The following is a 20581-nucleotide window of genomic DNA, read 5'->3' on the forward strand; positions in this document are numbered from 1 at the left end:
CAGGAAGATCCCCTGGAGGAGGAAATCACAATCCGCTCCAGTATTCTTGCCTGGAGAAATCCGTGGACAGAGGAGCCTAGCAGGCTACAGTCTATAGGGTTGCAAAGAGTCGGGCACAACTTAAGTGACTTAGCCCCACGCATGGACTTGTAGGGGAGGTTGCTCTCACCTTAAAGCTGACAATTGTTCACAAAAAAGGTGACTAGCCAAGAAGTTTTCAACAGTTATTCCATGTTAGAGAATGAACCACAAATGAAAGGGCCTTCTTTTGCTTTGAGGAATCCTAGCAGCTGTGAATTTGGTGATAACTCTCCTCATAAACTGGCATAGGCCTCATTTACAGCAGCTAGAAACATACCTCATTTAAGGAAGAGAAATTTCATGAAAAACCCAAGAATGGGAATTGGACTAAAATTTCAATAGCTAGAGTGTTTTCAGTCTTAGGATCTATCTCTGAACATTTGCCAGCTGAACACTTGTTATTACCCTATCTTTAGAAACTGCATATAAAGCATAATATCAGGCAGCAGAATTGTGGGTGTTTGTTAAGAACCAGACAATATGGATCATGAAGTATGCCTAATCTAGGTTAAAATCATTAACACTAGTAGGAAATTTCAGCAAGTTTCCTGGATCTAAGATAAATATATAAAAATCAATAGCATTTTTAGGTACTAGGAACAATTAGGATTCCCTGGTGGCTCAGTGGTAAAGAATTCACCTGCAATGCAGGAGATCCAGGTTCAGTCCCAGGGTCTGGAAGATCCCCTGGAGAAGGGAATGGGAACTCACTCCAGTATTCTTGCCTGAAGAAACCCATGGACAGAGGAGCCTTGTGGGCTATTAGAGTTCATGGGGTTGCACCGAGTTGGACACGACTGAAGCGACTTAGCACAGCACAGATTTTTTTAAAAAAAGACACCATTTTGACAAAAGTAATAGTTATGTAACCACCACCATCACTCCTCAAATTTTCCTTGTAACCCTCTCAATTCATACCCTCACCCCCAGCCTCTAACACCACTGATTTCTGTCTCTATAGTTTTTACTTCCTCAGAAATTCAACTACATGGGATCATCCAGTTTACAGTCATTGCTATCTGATTTTTTCATTTTTATACATGTTTTTCCATGCATTAGTAGTCTCTTACTTTTTATTCTTGGGTAGTATCTCACTGTATGGATACACCCTGGATTTTTATCCAATTACCCATTGATAAACAGTTAGTTGCACCTGAGTCTCCTGCATTGCAGGTAGGTTCTTTACCACCTGAACTACCAGGGAAGCCTGTTATTATAAAAATAAAGCTGCTGTTAATTAATAAATCTTTCTTAATAAAGACTTGTATACAAAAAAGTGTGCTTAGATGTCTGTTTTCTGGAATTCCTTCCTAAGTAATTAAGTGAATAGTCTGAATCTATGTCCAGAGGGAAGTAATACCTGTCAACAGAAAGAGAATGCTGAAATAGAGAAATGGGGACCTCTGGAGGACCAGGGCAGCCCACACATGCTGTTATGGTATGATAAGAGAATTTAGGATGCTTAGAGCTGTCTGTACTCAGCAACAGGTTAAAGTAAAGTCCTTTGCACTTTTGAGAGACACAGAGAATGCACTCTGGAGTTTAAGAAAGTAAGTACAATTACATTTCTAACTGTAAGTACATGATCCAAAACTTGCTGGCTGGCTTGACTTCATATTTGGCAGACGTATTTGGGACGGTCTGGCTTGACATAAAAGCTACTCTGCATGCAAAATCTATTTTGAGGAACCAAAAGGAAACTTCAAGTAAAGAGTTATTCTCCAGGGCACCTGAAGATTAAGTGTTTGAAGACACCCTCGTGAATTCTGGTTGAAACAAGTGCATCCTACAGATCAGTAGTCTGCGGATAAAGAAAACAGTGATATCAAAATAGAAAATTCAGAGCAGATGCTTGAAGTTACAGGTGCTGATTTGCAGTCTAGCTGCTTCTCACACGGGCAACTTCATTTCACACAATCAAGATGAGAAGCAAAAGGGATTTACATATTTATCATGGTTACTGATAACATAAAATATTATTATAATAACTCTTTCATAACTGAAATTTAATTCAGTGATTATTTATTGCTGTTCTACCAAGTGCCAGACATTTTGTTAAGCTTTGGGTTTATAAACGATGAATAAAAGCATTATCTAGGGGTAGAGCAAGGGTAGAAAGGAAGGTGACAATAACTGACATTTAAGTTTTTAGTAAGTGAAATGTTTTAGGTAGATATGAAGCAGCTTGCATCTATTTCATTTAATATTCAGAGCAGCTTTTTGAAGCTTATATTCAGTTCAGTTGAGTACAGTCGCTCAGTCGTGTCTGACTCTTTGTGAACCCATGAGTCGCGGCACGCCAGGCCTCCCTGTCCATCACCATCTCCCGGAGTTCACTCAGACTCATGTCCATCGAGTCAGTGATGCCATCCAGCCATCTCATCCTCCGTCGTCCCCTTCTCCTCCTGCCCCCAATCCCTCCCAGCATCAGAGTCTTTTCCAATGGGTCAACTCTTCTCATGAGGTGGCCAAAGTACTGGAGTTTCAGCTTTAGCATCATTCCCTCCAAAGAAATCCAGAAGCTTATATTACAGATCCCCAATTCAAGATGGGAAAATCGAGACTCAGAGTTTAGTAGCTACCAAGTGTCATGTACCAAGGAAAGTGGCAAGGCCGAGACCTGTACCTGGTATGCCTGGCTCCAAAGACCATCATCTTTTAGTTAGATTTTCTCCCATTTCTGACTGTAATGTAAATCAAGTTATTTAAACTGCTCACAAAATTGTAAAAGAAATTGAGGAAAATGGTGAATTTTTTTCTAAGGGATATCAGTAAAGATTTGACATAGGTGATAACTTTGGGCTTTGGAGGTTGATTAACATTTTGACAGGCAGGAGACTCCAAGGTGTAGGAAGTGTAAAGGAATGAAGCTTGTGGAGAATGACAAAACTTGCAAGGGAAAAGTTTTAAATTGTGGCTTTTCTTATGGGATTAGGTATAAGGGATTGGGAAGGGGGTGGGATCCGAGGCAGATTAAAAAAAAAAAAGGCTTTATGAGATGTGCTTTAGGTATCAGATAATTCACTGATTTCAAGGATACAATTTAATAATTTTTTAAGTAATTTTACCAAATGGTGGTGCCACTATCATCATAAATCAGTTTTAGAATATTTTCATTCCTTTCAACAAAGATCCCTCATGCCCATTTATAGTATATCCCCATTCCTTCTCCCTGCCTTGGGAAATCATGGCTCTACTTTCTGTCTATAAATTTGCATTTTCTGACATTTTGTATAAATGGAATCATACATATAAATCTTTTTTGTCTGGTTTCTTTCACTCAGAATGACGTTTTCAAAATACATGTTGTGGCATGTGTCAGCACTTTATTTTTTATTTTTGACTAACATTCCCTTGAATGGTTATGCTACGCTCGTTTACCCATTCATCAGTTGAATGCTTGGGTTGTTCCACTTCTTTGGCTATTAGGAAGAATGCTATTATGAACATTTATGTGGATGTATGTTTCCAAAGCTCTGAGTAGATAACTGGAAGTGGAATTGCTGGGCTGTTAGATGGTTTTATATTTGACCCTTTGAGAAACTGACGAGCTATTTTCCAAAGTGGCTGCATCATTTTACATTCCTGCCAGCAGTGTATGAGTGTTCCTATGTCTCTACATCTTAATAGCACTTGTTATTGCCTGACTTAGTCTTTCTAGTCCATGTGAAATGGTACCTTGTGGTTTTAATTTGCATTTTCTTAATGACTAATGGTGTTGAGTATCTTTACATGTGCCCAAGATATAAAATCTAAAGACTCTGTTTAGATGATACATTTAACTAAGATGCAGAACACAATAAGTGGAATTTGTAAGAAGAATAATAAAGTTGTGAGCTGTTCACATGATACTGAGTTGCAGATGTTCAGAAGGCAGAGAAAAACTCAGGTCTGGAACTCGGAAGAGAATTGAAGGCAAGACAAGTATATTTGGGCTCAGTTACATAGAAAAGGCAATTGAAGTCAAGAAACTAGATGAATTCATTGACAGAGAAAATGTAGGAATATCTATTTTAAAGAAATGGATAAAGGGAGGTATGACTTTAGGAGACATAAGAGAGACAAGTGCCATGCGTGCCACTGGAAACAACTTTTAAATTTTGTTAATGTTCATATTTTATTGTACTTCCTTGCAGTGTTTTTCTTCACACATAAACTAGTAAACTTAGTAACATGGACATATTATACATATTTAATAATATTTTATTTCCACTCAACCTTGAGTCATGAACATTTTCATGTCACTAGTCTTATTTTTTAGTGGCTAATTTAAAGTATTTAATTATAAATAGATACCATAATTAATTTATTCTCTTATTTTGCACCCTTATTAAAGAATACTGAAGTAAACCTTTCAGTACAAAATATCTGTGTGGTTCTCCAATGATTTCCCAGTATAAATTCTTAGAAATTGGAATTTCTTGTTAAAAGCATATTAAAAACATTAAGACTCTTTATATACATTGCCAGAGTTCTTTCCAGAAGTACCTTTCTCTCTCCAACAGTGTATGAAAATAATGAGCCAAATGTATCAAACATGAAAAGAGTATCTCATAGATATAAGGAAAATATTTAACATTGTTATTCTTTTAGGAGATCTGTTTCCAAAATTGCCACGAGCCCTCATTGATGACAACTAACTGGAGAATTTCATTTTTAATTTTTAAAATTATTTAAGGTGTACTACATGGTAATTTGATAGATACATATAAAAATCAACATCTCTCTATCAGTACACACACACAGACAAATATATATATAGTGAAAATATTACCATAGTCAGATTTTGAAGGAACAATGGAAGACCAACAATAGCAAATACCTCATGACAGCATTGGAACTGTAAATATTATTGACTTTGGTGACTACGTATCTGTTGGAAGTATTTGAGAGTAATTTTTCCTTGAGAGCGGTTATGCATGCATGCTAAGTCGCTTCAGTTGTGTCCGACTCTTTGTGACTCTATGGACCAGGCTCCTCTGTCCATAAGATTTTTTAGGCAAGAATACTGGAGTGGGTTGCCACGCCCTCCTCCAGGGGATCTTCCCCACCCAGGGATCGAACCCGTGTCTCTTATGTCACCTGCATTGGCAGGTGGGTTCTTTACTACTAGAGCCACCTGGGTGACAGATATCAAATTGTAGTTCTCATGCCAAATTTTATCAAATTTTCTTTTCCTTTGTCCATTTATTTTGCTTTCTTCAAATGCCTTGTGGTTTTGAAAATGTTTTATTATAGTATAGGGAAAAACGTCTTTAAAATCAATTAAATTTTCTGTTTTTCTTCAGGAATGTTAATTTATTATTATCACTCTTTTATTCTTCATTTCTTCTTTATTCATACTCCCTCATTTATTTCCTTGGGTTAAAGTTCTCAGATGAATGGCTTCATAAATGATGCTACAGAGGCAAATTAGGAGTCGATTGTAACTTGTATAAATAAAGAATACGCCTTTGGGATTCCGTGTGTGGACTTCCATAAATGTCAGACCTAATTTTTGTTTTTAGATGTGATGGGAATAGCATTTAATGTCACTGTTTGAGTCATTGAATGGATGTCTGTTGAGCTCATCAATGTTCCTCATTCAGAGAACCCTTTATGGGCATCCACTCCATAAGTTTATTACCATTCGTGGGAAAATGCTTGACCCAAATACTCTTTGCTTCTCTGTGACATGGATCATAATTCTATCACAGTGAGCTGTTTCCTTTCTCAACCACAGAGATATACAATCCAGGCATTCTGAATACACGTAAACTCTGTTATTTCCTGTATAAACTGAAACTTGAGCATGAATCATTTTCATTCCTTTCCCCTCCTTTTTGATTCTCAGTTAGAGAAATATCTCCTCCAACCCCGCATTTAACAGGTGTGTGTGGGTGTGCGCGGTCATATCTGGCTCTCTGTGACCCCATGGACTGTAGCCTGCCAGGCTCCTCTGTCCATGGGATTCTCCAGGCCAGAGTACTGCACTGGGTTGCCATTTCCTTCTCCAGGGATCTTGAACCCACATCCCCTGTACTGGCGTGCGGATTCTTTACTGCTGAGTCACCAGTGAAGCCTGATCGATCTCCTTTACTTCTTCTTAGAAAGAGGACCCCAAAGTTCCCCAAGCATTTCTTTATAGTTATTCCAGCTGACTTTTGGAATGTTTCTGGTAGGACAGTGAAGATCTAAAGATCTGGATAGTTTTGGGGGAAGAGCTTCATGATAAAGATATATCCCTGCAAGTATAATTTCTAGTAATATTCTGACCATTTCACTGAAGAAATACCATTCCAAGATGTAAATATTTATTGAGTACCGATAAGAATTTCATCATATATTTCAAAGCCCTATGACTTAAAATGCACTAGAAATGTTTGGTGAGAGATATTTTTCTGAATGTTTCTTTGTGGAATACATTCTGACATTAAATGAATCATCTAATGTAACTCTAGGGAGAATTTAATTGATGCTTGTAGTATGGATTAGCTGAAGTTACTTGAAGTCTATTACAGAGGCAGATTTTGCTTTAGACAAAATGAAGAAGAGATTAAAAGCAATAGGAGTCTTACCAATTCCCCCAGTATATAAATGAAATTAGCAGAAGACTACCTCAAAATAAGAAATAAGAAAATTCAACTGAAGTGAGATATCTCTGATAGAATATTTTTAGAATCACAGATATAGTAATTAAAATAATTCTTAGTTTAGAATATTTTAAAATGTGATCATTATAAGACAGAACATAGATATGGAGATATTACTGTTTGAGTCAGACAGAATTGAATTATGCTATTCCTGCTTTAATACTCTGAAATGATATTTGAACAGATAGCTAATTTAGGTGTTGTAAAAGTGAAGATAAAATTAATAACTATGTAATAGACGTATAAACTCTATAAAGTTACTCCATATCATCTTGCTTACTGCACAGTTAATGTAAAAAATAAATCTCCAAATACAGTTTGAGAAATATGTACTATGAAAACTTATTTAGCATAAGAAAATTTTGAAAATCAAAATTTATAAAACAAGCAAAAATGATATTATTGTGATAATGAATATTTATGATTGTATTTGAGAATAATTTCTGTGCTCAATGAAATATACCTCAAGCATATTATAACCATCTTTTCCTATTTAAAACATGAATTGCTATCAATATACCAAAAGTAGGTTAAAAAGTAATTTTTTCTTAAAAAATGTTATTATTACTAACAACAGACTTACATTTCTCAGTTAATTTTTCATTTGTAGGACTAAATTTTGCAGTGATATTTAATCAAGGTTTTTTTTGACAGCGTGATTCATTTTCACCATGGTTGAGCAATCTTTCCCTCCAAAGTACAATTTAATGTTTCTTTTTTTTTTAAAGTAAGTTTTCAACCCATGATTGTAGCACCATTACACTTCACTTAACCAGTAGGCCCTAGATTTTTCCAATATGATGTGTTATGGTTTTGTTGAGTGAAAAATGACTTGGGCACCCTTCCTCTTATGATGAAAGCAGAAATTCTTTTCTGCATTTTTCTTTTTCATCTCTAAGTGCAACATGACAGCATAAAATATTTGATTCATTGACTTGTTCACTCATCTATATCATTAAATCTAGCTCTTGGTTTGCATTACCTATTGCTGCCCTTTTCTTCACTTCTGCAGCCACTAATCAAAGGTATTACTGGAGTCAGATATCTTCACCTTCAGAAACTTGCCCTCTTCTGTTGTAGGCTACATGCGATCATTAACACAAGGTTCTTTACACATTGTCATAATGCTTAGCACAATGTTCTTTACATGTTTTTCTCCTCTTTTTAAGAACAGTAACTAACTTTCTCTTTCCTATTCTATTAAGTATAAACTGTTTATTCTAAGAGTTCATACTCTCCCTTCATCTGACCCTTTTCTTAAGCAATCCCATTTCTTCTTCCTCTTTGGCACAGGTACTCTGCTATTTCCAAGCCATTGGGTTGTTCTCAGCACACAGGTTGGTTTCTAACTGCTTCCTTATTTGTGCAGATGTCATGCCCTGAATCTTGGGAGCCCACTGCTTTCTGAGACAGTCCGTTCTATCTTGTGATAAGTCAGTTAGAGGGGTTTTCTTTTTATTGACCTAAACCACCTATCGCATATTATGTATGATTTTTACTCTTATCTCTATGTGTCAGTCTAACTGTGTCTTTTCTCAGGTGTTGTTGCTCTGTGTTATGCCTATAGTGGTGCTTCTTATGAGCTCTCTGCATCTGGCAATCCAGTGCTTCCATACCCTGATCTACCTCCCACCACTCCAGAATCATAGCAGCTTGAGCTCTAACTGTGCATTGGACATCTTTAATATGTGTTTGATGACTAAGCTACCCACTAAATATGGAAGAAATATCTTCTAAAAATAGAGATAATTCCACATTTAGAAGGTAGCTTAGTGATAAGATATACTTAACTGTACTTATCAAAGGATGACAAAATCTCTGTCTTGGAAATGATTCTGTGAATTGAGTAAAATGCCTGATCATGTGCATACTCACATCCCCCCCAGTCTCACACAGCAAAATGCCTAAACGATACCAATTGTTTAAGAAAAACCATTTTGTATGTTTACTTCTAATTGATTAACTGAGACAGTATTACATATTGTATGTCCACACAGATTCAGAATGGCTTGGCTTTCTAAATATATGGTTCACTGTTATTATATTCTAAAGCATTGAACAATTGGCATATTCAGTTCTACGTGTGCAATTTCAAGCAATGCAGGAAGAATATTAATATTTTTGCCTACATTTAAATGTTAACATGAGAAAATATCTTGGCATTGTTAATTCCGAAAAAAGGACAATTATATCTTTCAAATAGCCAATGAAGCCTGACCTTTTATTTGTATCTCTAAATTGCTGACATCTCCCAATGTTCTTGCATTTTAAACTTTTTCAAAAATTGTGTTTCCATAACAATTTTAATTGAATCTTCTGTGATGCTATTTTAATCATTGTAACCAACCACAGCATGTAATTAGACTTCAGTCAGAACCTTTAGTGCACTAATATGAGAGTAGACACTTATAAAAATGTCGTGTCAGTCTGGATTTCTTCTCCTGACCTCTCTCTGCTGCACCCGTGACGCTATAACCAAGGGTCATAATTGAACAAGAGCAGAGGTTGATTTCCATTTATCCTACATAATATGGAAATTTTTGTCCAGGGGCAGCTAGTTAGGGTCATCATTAATAGATGTGTGGTATAAAGATAAACATATAGTGATAGGTTTTCATTAAGGCCGTGACCAATAAACACACTGGTTTATTTGTAGAATGGCTCCTGGAGGTCGACAGTGCCCCTCAGAGTCAATGCAAGAGACTGAAGTTCTAGGCATGGTGACCTAAGTAGCACAGGTGATGTGGGTCGCCCAGGTGCGGAGGAAGCCTCATTTACAGACCTTATTACTCTGTTGTGCTTCTTCACAGGTCCTGAATTATCAGCAGTGAGTTATTCTTTTTAGGTTATTATTATTACTAGATTTCTTCAAAACTCACTTTTATGTCTTCTCATTAATCATCTGTGACATGTTGGAAGGCAAAATGCATGAGGCTCAGAGCTAATTATGCATTCTATTATGCCTTTAGATATTTGGATGAAAGTCGTGTTCCAACTCACAATCCCTTCCCTAAAACTCATTTCCACAAGTGATGATTTAATGATCAGTTTACTTTAAAGGTTTGCCTTTGGGGACAGTGATTATCCTGGTTTGCTCTTTTGAAAGAATAGACTTTTCTTTCAGGGAATATGTAAATATTTAGAAAAAAATTTCATTGTGGACTTTGAAATGCTTTCAACACAAAATGTGGAAACCTATGCTTTGACTATCCCTGGGGGGGGGGGCGGGGGGGAGGGGAAGGACACCTTTGTATCTATGCAGAGAATGAGGGCATGGTGCCCAGAATTCTCAAATTCCTTTGATTAAATATGGTAACCAACTACTTGTGGAAGCAGGGAGGATGAGGGCAAATTGCAGCTTTGTTTTTCAACTCCAAAGTTAGTACTTGTGAACAATAAAAGAATGATAAAATGACAAAAAACCTAAATATGATGATTACTGATGTTTTCCCTGACCATTTTTGCTCTTCTACCATTCACAGCCAAGCATGTTATGTATAACTAGTGAGGAATGCAAACATTAGTCTCATGTATGTCTTTCAATTTGATCTCTTGGTATCCTTCTTACTCTGCAGTTTTGAAAAACATCAGTTTTCAGTAATAAAATCCATGACTTCTAGGTATAGGTTATACATTAGATTACAATAAAGAAATATTTTCCCATATTTTCTAACAGCAGAGTGCAGTATTTTGCAAGGAAAGGTGTCTTTGTGATTTAGAGCGTGTTCATTTCTGTTAGACTGTGCTTTTTCTGAGCCCTTATAGTTCAGTTAGAATGTGTGCAAAAACACTTGTGCTATAAACTCTGCGTGAATTCTTTTCTAAACATTAAGTCAGAAGTGCAGTGTCAGTTGAGTTTTGGATTTAGTGAGAACAAAAGCAAGGTGGATTTCCAGTGGGGAGGGACTGTCTCCTTCTAGATGTCAGTGTCCACCCCAGAGCCACATTTGCGGCAGAAGATTTCCTTGTTGTGAGTCAGGAAGCCTTCCCCCACCAAGGAGATGGAGCACTTCCCACAGTTAAAGCATTCACTGTGCCACTGGCGGTCTTGAAAGCAGATAAACTTGGCACCTCTGAGACCTGTAAAGCAATTGGAGAAAAAGAGTAATTTATTCTTTCAACAAATAGATGGAGCATTCTATCAGGTACACTTCTGGGAGCTGGAGATAAAACAGTGAGTAAGACCGCATCAAGAAAGTAACCAAGGAATGATGCAACCCGCAGTGGCCTGTATCCATTCGGGAATGACACCCACAGGTTCTTCCTTTGAGATCCAGCCAGATACTCAGTCAATTTTGTCCCATAATCTACATAAGTATGTTGAACTTGGGTATGCTGCTGCTGCTAAGTCGCTTCAGTCGTGTCCAACTCTGTGCGACCCCAGAGACGGCAGCCCACCAGGCTCCCCTGTCCCTGGGATTCTCCAGGCAAGAACACTGGAGTGGGTTGCCATTTCCTTCTCCAATGCATGAAAGTGAAAAGTGAAAGTGAAGTTGCTCAGTCGCGTCCAACTCTTAGCAACCCCATGGACTGCAGCCCACCAGGCTCCTGCGTCCATGGGAGTTTCCAAGCAAGAGTAGTGGAGTAGGTTGCCAAGAACTTGAGTATACAAAGCACATATTTTTGGAGACAGCTCCCAATTGCCTAAGACATAAGGCTTCCCTTGTGGCTCAGAATCTGCCTGTAATGCAGGAGGCCTGGGTTCGATCCCTGGGTTGGGAAGATCCCCTGGAGAAGGGAAAGGCTACCCACTCCAGTATTCTGGCCTGGAGAATTCCATGGACTGTATTAGTCCATGGGGTCACAAAGTTGTACACAGCTGAGCGATTTTCACAAGACATAGGAAATTTAGGGTATTGCAATGAGAAGAAGGAATAAGTTTTGAAGTCAGAACTTCAAAGTAAGTTACTTACTTAGTTACTTGCTTATTTAAGTTACTTACTTATCTAAGTAAGAATATTTTTTCCTTCCTCGTGACCCTGTTTACTTTGAAGCAAAGTTAAGGTAAAATAAACGAATACTTCCCAGCCTGGTATCTGATATTTTAATGACTTATAGTTCTCTTCTCTCTTTTCCCATGTTTAATTTTATTCAAGATAAAGTCCCACAGTCATACTGTGGCTTGAGACACAATTTCCAAAAGGCTCCAGTAGAGAATTTCATCCAAACTGTCCTTAGCTAGCCTCATATGATAACCTTGCTACCTTGCCCAGAGTTGACGACAGTGTAGGCTTGCAACAAAGATGTGTGAATCTTATTCCTGTGGCCGCTGAAGCCATGTTACCCAATGAAATCGGCTCCCCCATTTCAACTTGGGCCTTACTTGAGCCATAGGGTTTCTATTAATAAGAAAGGTATGAGAATTTGAGTCTTTGATGAGACTCTGTGTCTATACCCCAAATATGAATCCAGGGTACAGTTTAAGGAACTGATTTTGAGGAGCTGTAAAAACGGAGAAAAGGTCTAAGGTCTGGTAAGGGTTTGGGTTGCCCTAGACTTGAATCTCCATTTGCCAGGTTTTTTCCAAGTGATCTTAGTGCTATGAAATTCTTGTGGTTTGCTTATCACACTGCTTTAGTGAGGCTAAAATAGTTCATGTGCTGATGCACATGTGATTTCCAAATATTCCATTTGGGCTGGTAAAGCAAAAAAGGTGAATAAATATTTTATTTCAGGTAAATTCTCCTTCGATATGATAATGAACTTTTGTTTCCATCCTGGAAATGTTTTTTGATGCCTTCGCATACAATTTACTAGTTCAGGGATACATTTACATCAAATTCTTGTACTTTTCTTGATTAAATTTATAGCTTATTTATGATGCCTTCATTACTTTCTAATGAGAGTAAATCAATAATGTATCAATTAATCCCCTTAATGTTATTCAAGATGTTAATAAGCTGATTGCAAGAATAATGTTCTATATGTACATAAACCACTTCTGTTCATGAATTTAATTATTGCACATCTAGCATTTTGATGCACATGAAATTTTCTTGATTTGTTAGTAAGCTTTGTACAGGTGGCAAATGTAAAAATAATTCTTCTAGAATTTTGCAAAGAAGAATAAAAAGGAAGCATCTGGTAGCAGGGATATAAGAAAGTCTTGACTTAACATGTGAGATGGTTATAAATTGTTTTGATTTTGGATGTGTTTACTCCCTCACAGCATAAGGGTCGTTTTCAATAAGAAAGTCAACCAGGAAACAGGACTCTGACACCTGTTTTATCTGGCTTCATTTATTCCTGAAAATGAAGAGCTGGCCTTTGTTGAGCCCTTAAAGATGAACCAGTCACTATTCCAAGCCCTTTACTTCATATAGCTCTCACCTCACTCCATGGGGTAGTTATTACCATCAACCCGACTTTGCAGATAGTAATTGTCAAACAGAGAGGTTAGCCTCTTGGCCAAATCACCCGGCTGCTAAGTGGCAGGTCTGGGATTCAATCCTAGGCCATCTGTTTCAGAATCTGTGCTTCCAACTTCACCAAATTAAGTCTGAATTTTCTTTCTTAAGGAACATAACCAGAAATATTAGCATCTCTGTCTGAAGAAGCCAACATTTGAAACTCACTTACTGAAAATAAACAGAAATAGAAAACAGCAAATATGTGATCTTATTTAATTCCTCATTTTGCAAGAAGACAAATGAGGACCTTGGAGGTGAATTGCATACCTATAGTCACACAATAATCAGGGCAGAGACAAGGCCATGGTCTTTTACTCCCTAGATCAGTGCTCTTCCCACTAGGTCAAGCTGCTTCATTTATCTCCTTAGAAAGGCAAATCCTATCTTAGAGGAGAAAAAACTTATAGTTACATCTTGAGTTGTTCCTTATAGATCTAGTTAATTTAAAGTGATGTTTTAAAAACAGTTCTAACATAGTTTCTGGGAATGACATATTGTTTGCCTGAATGTACAATTTTCAGAAGATAAATGTATGGTATTAATATATAGTTCCCTGTGGTACATTAGTTCAAATAGCTCAACTTTATTTTTATTTTTTTTTAAATTTTAAAATCTTTAATTCTTACATGTGTTCCCAAACATGAACCCCCCTCCCACCTCGCTCCCCATAACATCTCTGTGGGTCATCCCCATGCACCAGCCCCAAGCATGCTGTATCCTGCATCAGACATAGACTGGCGATTCAATTCTTACATGATAGTATACATGTCAGAATGCCATTCTCCCAAATCATCCCACCCTCTCCCTCTCCCTCTGAGTCCAAATAGCTCAACTTTAAAGAAGCACTACTACAGAGAATATATATATATATATATATCAGTTCACTTCAGTCGCTCAGTCGTGTCCGACTCTTTGCGACTCCATGAATTGCAGCACTCCAGGCCTCCATGTCCATCACCAACTCCCGGAGTTCACTCAGACTCACATCCATCGAGTCAGTGATGCCATCCAGCCATCTCATCCTCGGTCGTCCCCTTCTCCTCCTGCCCCCAATCCCTCCCAGCATCAGAGTCTTTTCCAATGAGTCGACTCTTCGCATGAGGTGGCCAAAGTACTGGAGCTTCAGCTTTAGCATCATTCCTTCCAAAGAAATCCCAGGGCTGATCTCCTTTAGAATGGACTGGTTGGATCTCCTTGCAGTCCAAGGGACTCTCAAGAGTCTTCTCCAACACCACACTTCAAAAGCATAGATTCTTCGGCACTCAGCTTTCTTCACAGTCCAACTCTCACATCCATACATGACCACAGGAAAAACCATAGCCTTGACTAGATTGACCTTAGTCAGCAAAGTAATGTCTCTGCTTTTGAATATGCTACCTAGGTTGGTCATAACTTTTCTTCCAAGGAGTAAGTGTCTTTTAATTTCATGGCTGCAGTCACCATCTGCAGTGATTCTGGAGCCCCCCAAAATAAAGTCTGACACTGTTTCCACTGTTTCCCCATCTATTTCCCATGAAGTGATGGGACCAGATGCCATGATCTTCGTTTTCTTAATGTTGAGCTTTAAGCCAACTTTTTCACTCTCTACTTTCACTTTCATCAAGAGGCTTTTGAGTTCCTCTTCACTTTCTGCCATAAGGGTGGTATCATCTGCATATCTGAGGTTATTGATATTTCTCCCGGCAGTCTTGATTCCAGCTTGTGTTTCTTCCAGCCCAGCGTTTCTCATGATGTACTCTGCATAGAAGTTAAATAAGGGTGACAATATACAGCCTTGACATACTCCTTTTCCTATTTGGAACCAGTCTGTCGTTCCATGTCCAGTTCTAACTGTTGCTTCCTGACCTGCATACAGATTTCTCAAGAGGCAGGTCAGGTGGTCTGGTATTCCCATCTCTTTCAGAATTTCCCACAGTTTCTTGTGATCCACACAGTCAAAGGTTTTGGCATAGTCAATAAAGCAGAAATAGATGTTTTTCTTGAACTCTCTTGCTTTTTCGATGAGCCAGCGGATGTTGGCAATTTGATCTCTGGTTCCTTTACCTTTTCTAAAACCAGCTTGAACATCTGGAAGTTCACGGTTCACTTATTGCTGAAGCCTGGCTTGGAGAATTTTGAACATTACTTTACTAGCGTGTGAGATGAGTGCAATTGTGCAGTAGTTTGAGCATTCTTTGGCATTGTCTTTCTTTGGGATTAGAAAGAAAACTGACCTTTTCCAGTCCTGTGGCCACTGCTGAGTTTTCCAAATTTGCTGGCATATTGAGTGCAGCACTTTCACAGCATCATCTTTCAGGATTTGAATTAGCTCTCTCTCAATATATATACACACACACGTACATACATACATATATATTTAAAAGTGTTAGTCGCTCAGTTTATGTCTGACTCTATGACCCCATGGACTGTAGCCTGCCAGACTCCTCTGTCCTTGGGATTCTCTAGGTGAGAATACTGGAGTGGGTTGCCATGCCCTTCTGCAGGGGATCTTCCTGACCCAGGGCTCGACATTGCAGGCAGGTTGTTTACCGTTTGAGTTACCTGGGAAGCCCATATATATTTAAAAATCAGATCAAAACATACTAAAGTGAGTTGGAAGTTTTTGAAGGCATTTAGTTTCTGGTGTGTCTCAATCACAGAGCCAAAAGAAGATTAAGATAATGATCAACAGACTGATTATTCTAAATATATATCCTGCATTTGATTACTTTGGGGACAAATCTTTGGTTCCTGATCATCCCTATGTTTCATGTGGAAAATATGGTTTTTCTGTCTGATTTTAAAAAGCTGCGTTCAGTAATTGACCTGCAGCAGTCCATCAGAAGAATCACTTAGACACATGCATCTGTGGTGATGGATCAGAATGGAAACTCATCAGGTTCAAAGCTTGTATAGGCTCTTTAAGATCCATACTAGCCATTTGAGTCCCTGGAAATTTTCAAACATTTTTAAGTTGTTGAAATTTTTCATTTCTTCATGGAAATCCACCACCCCACCCCCCGCCAGCGCCCCACCCCCACCCCCTGCCAGCCCTCTCTCCCCGCCTTTTCTGGCCAATTCAAGAAAAGTGTTGTAGAATAAATTGTCTGAGTCCATCAAGCTGTGATTGCATATTCGACTAAGTTTTTGGAGCTCCAGTTACTGTTACATTTTTGGAAGTTTCATTTCTAACTAGAACCAGTAGAGAGGGTGGCTTATTCCCTTGGCTGCAGGAGTTGCCAGATATGCAGAAGCAGGAGAGCAGAGTTATTAACAGCCCAAGCCTTGGAGCCCTATGATCTAAAATTGCCAGTGTATGTCCCTGAAAGGGCTGCAGAGGTGACATAGCCGAATGATTGTGGGAGGAACAAAGGGGGCAAGCCCTGCACAGTGGGCCAGTCACTCAGCTCCCTGTGACAGTGACCTGGCCAGGAGTGTGAGGGCAGTATGCTCACCTCGGGCAGGCTCTTCATTTTCTTTTTGGCTGAAGAGATGGATTTTACATTAGTTGTTTCCAAGCTTATGCAGGCCAAACAAAACATGCTTGCTGGCCAGCTGTAGCCCATGGGCTGGTGTGAGAGTCTAAAAAAATATGGTGCCTTGTATGGAGAAACAAGACCATGCTCTGTTTATCTAGGAAACTTCCTCCCTTGCAAGAAAGTGAAAGCCTATCAAGCTGGGCTTGCAGCAAAACTCTTTACTTGGAGATAAATAAATATTCAATTTTACTTGTGATATATCTGAAGATAGAGGAGGAGAAAAGGGATAGAATAATCTGTAATAGTCCTGTGTTACATGAACTGAGCCAGAAGTGAAATATGATCTAAGAGTCCTAGGAATGGAGAACAGAAATACAGTTCTGCCATGTTATTTGGTGACCATACCTAAAAGAATAGCTGTTGAAATGGAATATTACTCAGCCATAAAAGGGAACTTATTTGAGTTGGTTCTAATGAGGTGGATGAACCTAGAGCTGGTTATACAGAGTGACATAAGTAAGCAAGAAAAAAACAAATATCATATATTAATGCATGTGTATGGAATCTAGAAAGATGGTACTGATGAAATTATTTGCAGGGCAGCAACGAAGGCACAGACACAGAGAACAGACTTATGGATTCAGGAGCTGGGGAAGGAAGGAGAGAAGGGTTGTATGGAGAGAGTGACATGGAAATATACATTACCATATGCAAAATAGATAGCCAGTGGGAATTTGCTGCATGACTCAGGGACCTCAGATCAGGGCTCTATAACAACCTAGAGGGATGGGATGGGGGTGGAGGTGGGAGGGAGCTTCAAGAGGCGGGGGACATAGGTATTCCTATGTCTGATTCATGTTGATGTTTAGCAGAAACCAACACAATACTGTAAAGCAATTATCCTTCAGTTGAAAATAAATTTTTAAAAAGGAGAGAAAAAAAGAAGAGCTATTGGGTTTCTCAGGGATGAGAGTGTCAGTTCTCTTATGACAGGATTAGCATTTTAGAAGTAACTCAGAGGAAAATACAACGTGCTTTTCACCTTGAAAACTCATTTAGTACGGATAGATTTACCATTTATGTTATTTTCAAATCATATCACACATATTTTGTTTAACAGAATGCTATCTCATTTTATCTATTCATAATTTGATAATTCTGTAAGTGAACAGAATGAAAAGAGAATAATACATTTGTTAGAATCATCTTAAATTGAGGTTTAATTAATTCCTCACCTGTGCTATCGTAATTATTTATAACTTCTGATTTTTGCACAGTACTTGCATTTAATTTAAACTTTTTCTACTTTAAGACCCCTTTACACTTGTTTAGAATTGAGCAGCATTTTGATTTATAAGTATCCCTTTCTTCCACTCAGTTTCTTAAAGTTCTACCTCAACTCAGGCTTGGAGAAGGAAATGGCAACCCACTCCAGTGTTCTTGTCTGGAGAATCCCAGGGATGGAGGGGCCTGGTGGGCTACAGTCTATGGGGTCGCAAAGAGTCGGACATGACTAAGCAACTAACACACACAGACACACACACAGACGCAGACACACATACACAGACACAGACACAGACACACAGACACACACACACAGACACACACACCTCCCCCCAACCCCCAAGGCCTCTTACTCTCCTTTCCTGAACTATTACTTTACTTTGAATCAGTACCATGAAGTTTAGCATTAATGACCCTCTACAGAGCCTAGCTGCCTTAATTATACTCTATACTTACCTTGAGGGTTCTGTGTAACATTCATATTTATATATAAGTACTCATGTTTGTTTCAAAAGGAAACATAAGGGAAAGATCATCCTTTTTAAAATGACATTTCCTAAATTAACTGTATAGCATTTTCAGAACCATACTTTTTCATGCTAAGAATATATTAAACTTACCAGTAATAGGCTTGGTGCAGGCGGCACACTTTTTGGCATAAAGATGGTTGTAGCAATCCAGACAGAATGGATAGTCATCTCTGGACATAAACTCTTCCTCACAGAGCTCTTTCCTACAGCCGCTGCACAGAAAACACTCTTTATGCCATGGCTGGTCACGAAACGTTATCCCACCTGAAGTTATCACCTGGCAAATGATCAGAAAAGAGGCAATGACCGTGCACTGTCTTTTGTGATTCTCTTCTTTGCCCACAAGTGGTACTTCGAGCTACCCTGTCACCTTGTGTCAGGATGTCTTTTTCCTGTGATTTCTTTGAACCAAAGTAAAACAAAAGGCTATCTCGATCAAATAGAACTGATGAGAATTGTCCTAATTTTTCTCCTGCAGTGGTATAGGAAAGAAGCAGGGTCATGATGAGCCCAGGAAGATAAAAAAAGATATAGGCCCTTGATTTCTTTGCTCGTCTTTCTCTTTCTTGTTGGTCTTCAAAGATCTGCCATTAGAGTTAAGATACTGTCTATGCTATGCTCTAATGTTCATATATAACTTCTAAGAATCCTTTAAAAAAGCTGTTTTTTACTGAATGCTTTATTCAGCAGTAGCAACCCTGAAAGGATTTGCTCAGCACCATTCCCGGGTGGTGCTAGTGGTAAAGAACCCGTGTGCCAGTGCAAGAGCTCCAAGAGACTCAGGTTCAGTCCCTGGGTTGGGAAGATCCCCTGGAGGAAGAAATGGTAACCCACTCCAGTATTCTTGCCTGGAGAATTCCCATGGACAGAGGAGCCTAGTGGGCTATAGTGCATGGGGTTGAAAGAGCTGGACCTGACTGAAGTAGCTTGGCGTGGCACGCATCATCTGCTAATAATGACCAATATTTCTAAGATGTTTTTTCAGTCTTTAGTCCTGTACTTAACCTGTTCTTAACATTCTCAACATCCTGACACAGTATCTTCCCTCTTTAGAGATGAACCACTCCAGAGTTAGAGCAGTTACATCTCTTGCTAGGGACACACAGAGTGAGAATTCAAACCTGTGGTCTGATTCCACAGTCTGTGTGCCTAACCACGAACATATACTGAGACGAGATTGCTTTGCACTGATAAGCCACTGAGAAATCTTTGTTGAATGAATGAAGAAACACCAAGGGAAAAAATGTTTGAAAAGCAATTCTACCATTGTACCTAGCACAAATGGGATGACTGTGGGCAACTGTGTGAGTTTTCAGTGCTAGGATTCAGTCATCAGCGCTGTACGTTGAACCTTAATGTGTGATATGTTAGGGTTTTGCAGAGATGCTTGTTATTCTGCCGTAAAATATTTTCTAACCCAGTTTAATGCATGGATTCTACCTTTTAAAAGACTGAGATATCTCTATTTAAAAATCAGATGGAAAAACATTAGACAACTTTACTTGTATAGCAATTTTTAAGTCCTAGCATCTTTCAAATCCATGGCTGCTGAGCTCTTGGGGGGTGGTTTGGGAACCTGGCAAGCATTCATAGAAATGTCTTCTAATGACTGAAGCAATGTGATATCTGAGATGGTGCCTGTAGGCTTTGTATGCAAATTAACTAGATATAGAAAAAGTCTATTCTAAGCCGTTCTATTGTGACAAATTAAACAACTGTCTATGCTCCAGGCTTTTGAAAAGATTATCCTAAAGATATTTAAAAATTTTCCAATGACTACCTTAATAATTAAAGATATTTGATAGGAAGTTATTTTTTGTAAATGAGAAAAAAATATATACTATTTTAAATAAGTAAATGGGAAACATAATGGTGTGTCTGAACTAAAGCAATTTAAAATGCCCCCTACTGACTTCAAATGCCTTACAACAGGCACAGCAGAATTCAAGATTCTTTTGATTTGTTTGGTCAAATGATTAGCAGGCAAGGCTTAAAAGATTCAAAACTTGAAAACTGTATTCACAGCAAAATGAAACTTGATGTACACATTAAAGATTGTTTCATTATGGAGATGAAACTCTGGAACATTAAAAATAGCTTGTTTGTGATTATATTCCTTTTGAAGAGGCAGACAGGCTAAGATGAAGTCTAACATCCAAGCCTGGTTTTTGATACTGATTGATCCC

General features: G+C 38.4%; 1 protein-coding gene across 1 annotated transcript in view; it reads right to left on the reverse strand.

The window, feature by feature from the left end:
• Window positions 10565-20581, reverse strand: part of FHL5 (four and a half LIM domains 5) — a 59223-nt gene continuing 49206 nt past the window's right edge. The window contains exons 5-6 of the mRNA XM_005684663.3: window positions 18486-18672; window positions 10565-10793 (exon numbers count right to left, since the gene is read on the reverse strand). Of these exons, the coding sequence (XP_005684720.1) occupies window positions 10630-10793; window positions 18486-18672 (351 nt within the window). The 3' untranslated portion in view covers window positions 10565-10629. The remainder of the gene's footprint in view (window positions 10794-18485; window positions 18673-20581) is intronic.

Source organism: Capra hircus, chromosome 9 (genome assembly GCF_001704415.2).
Source record: "Capra hircus breed San Clemente chromosome 9, ASM170441v1, whole genome shotgun sequence".
Taxonomy (NCBI): domain Eukaryota; kingdom Metazoa; phylum Chordata; class Mammalia; order Artiodactyla; family Bovidae; genus Capra; species Capra hircus.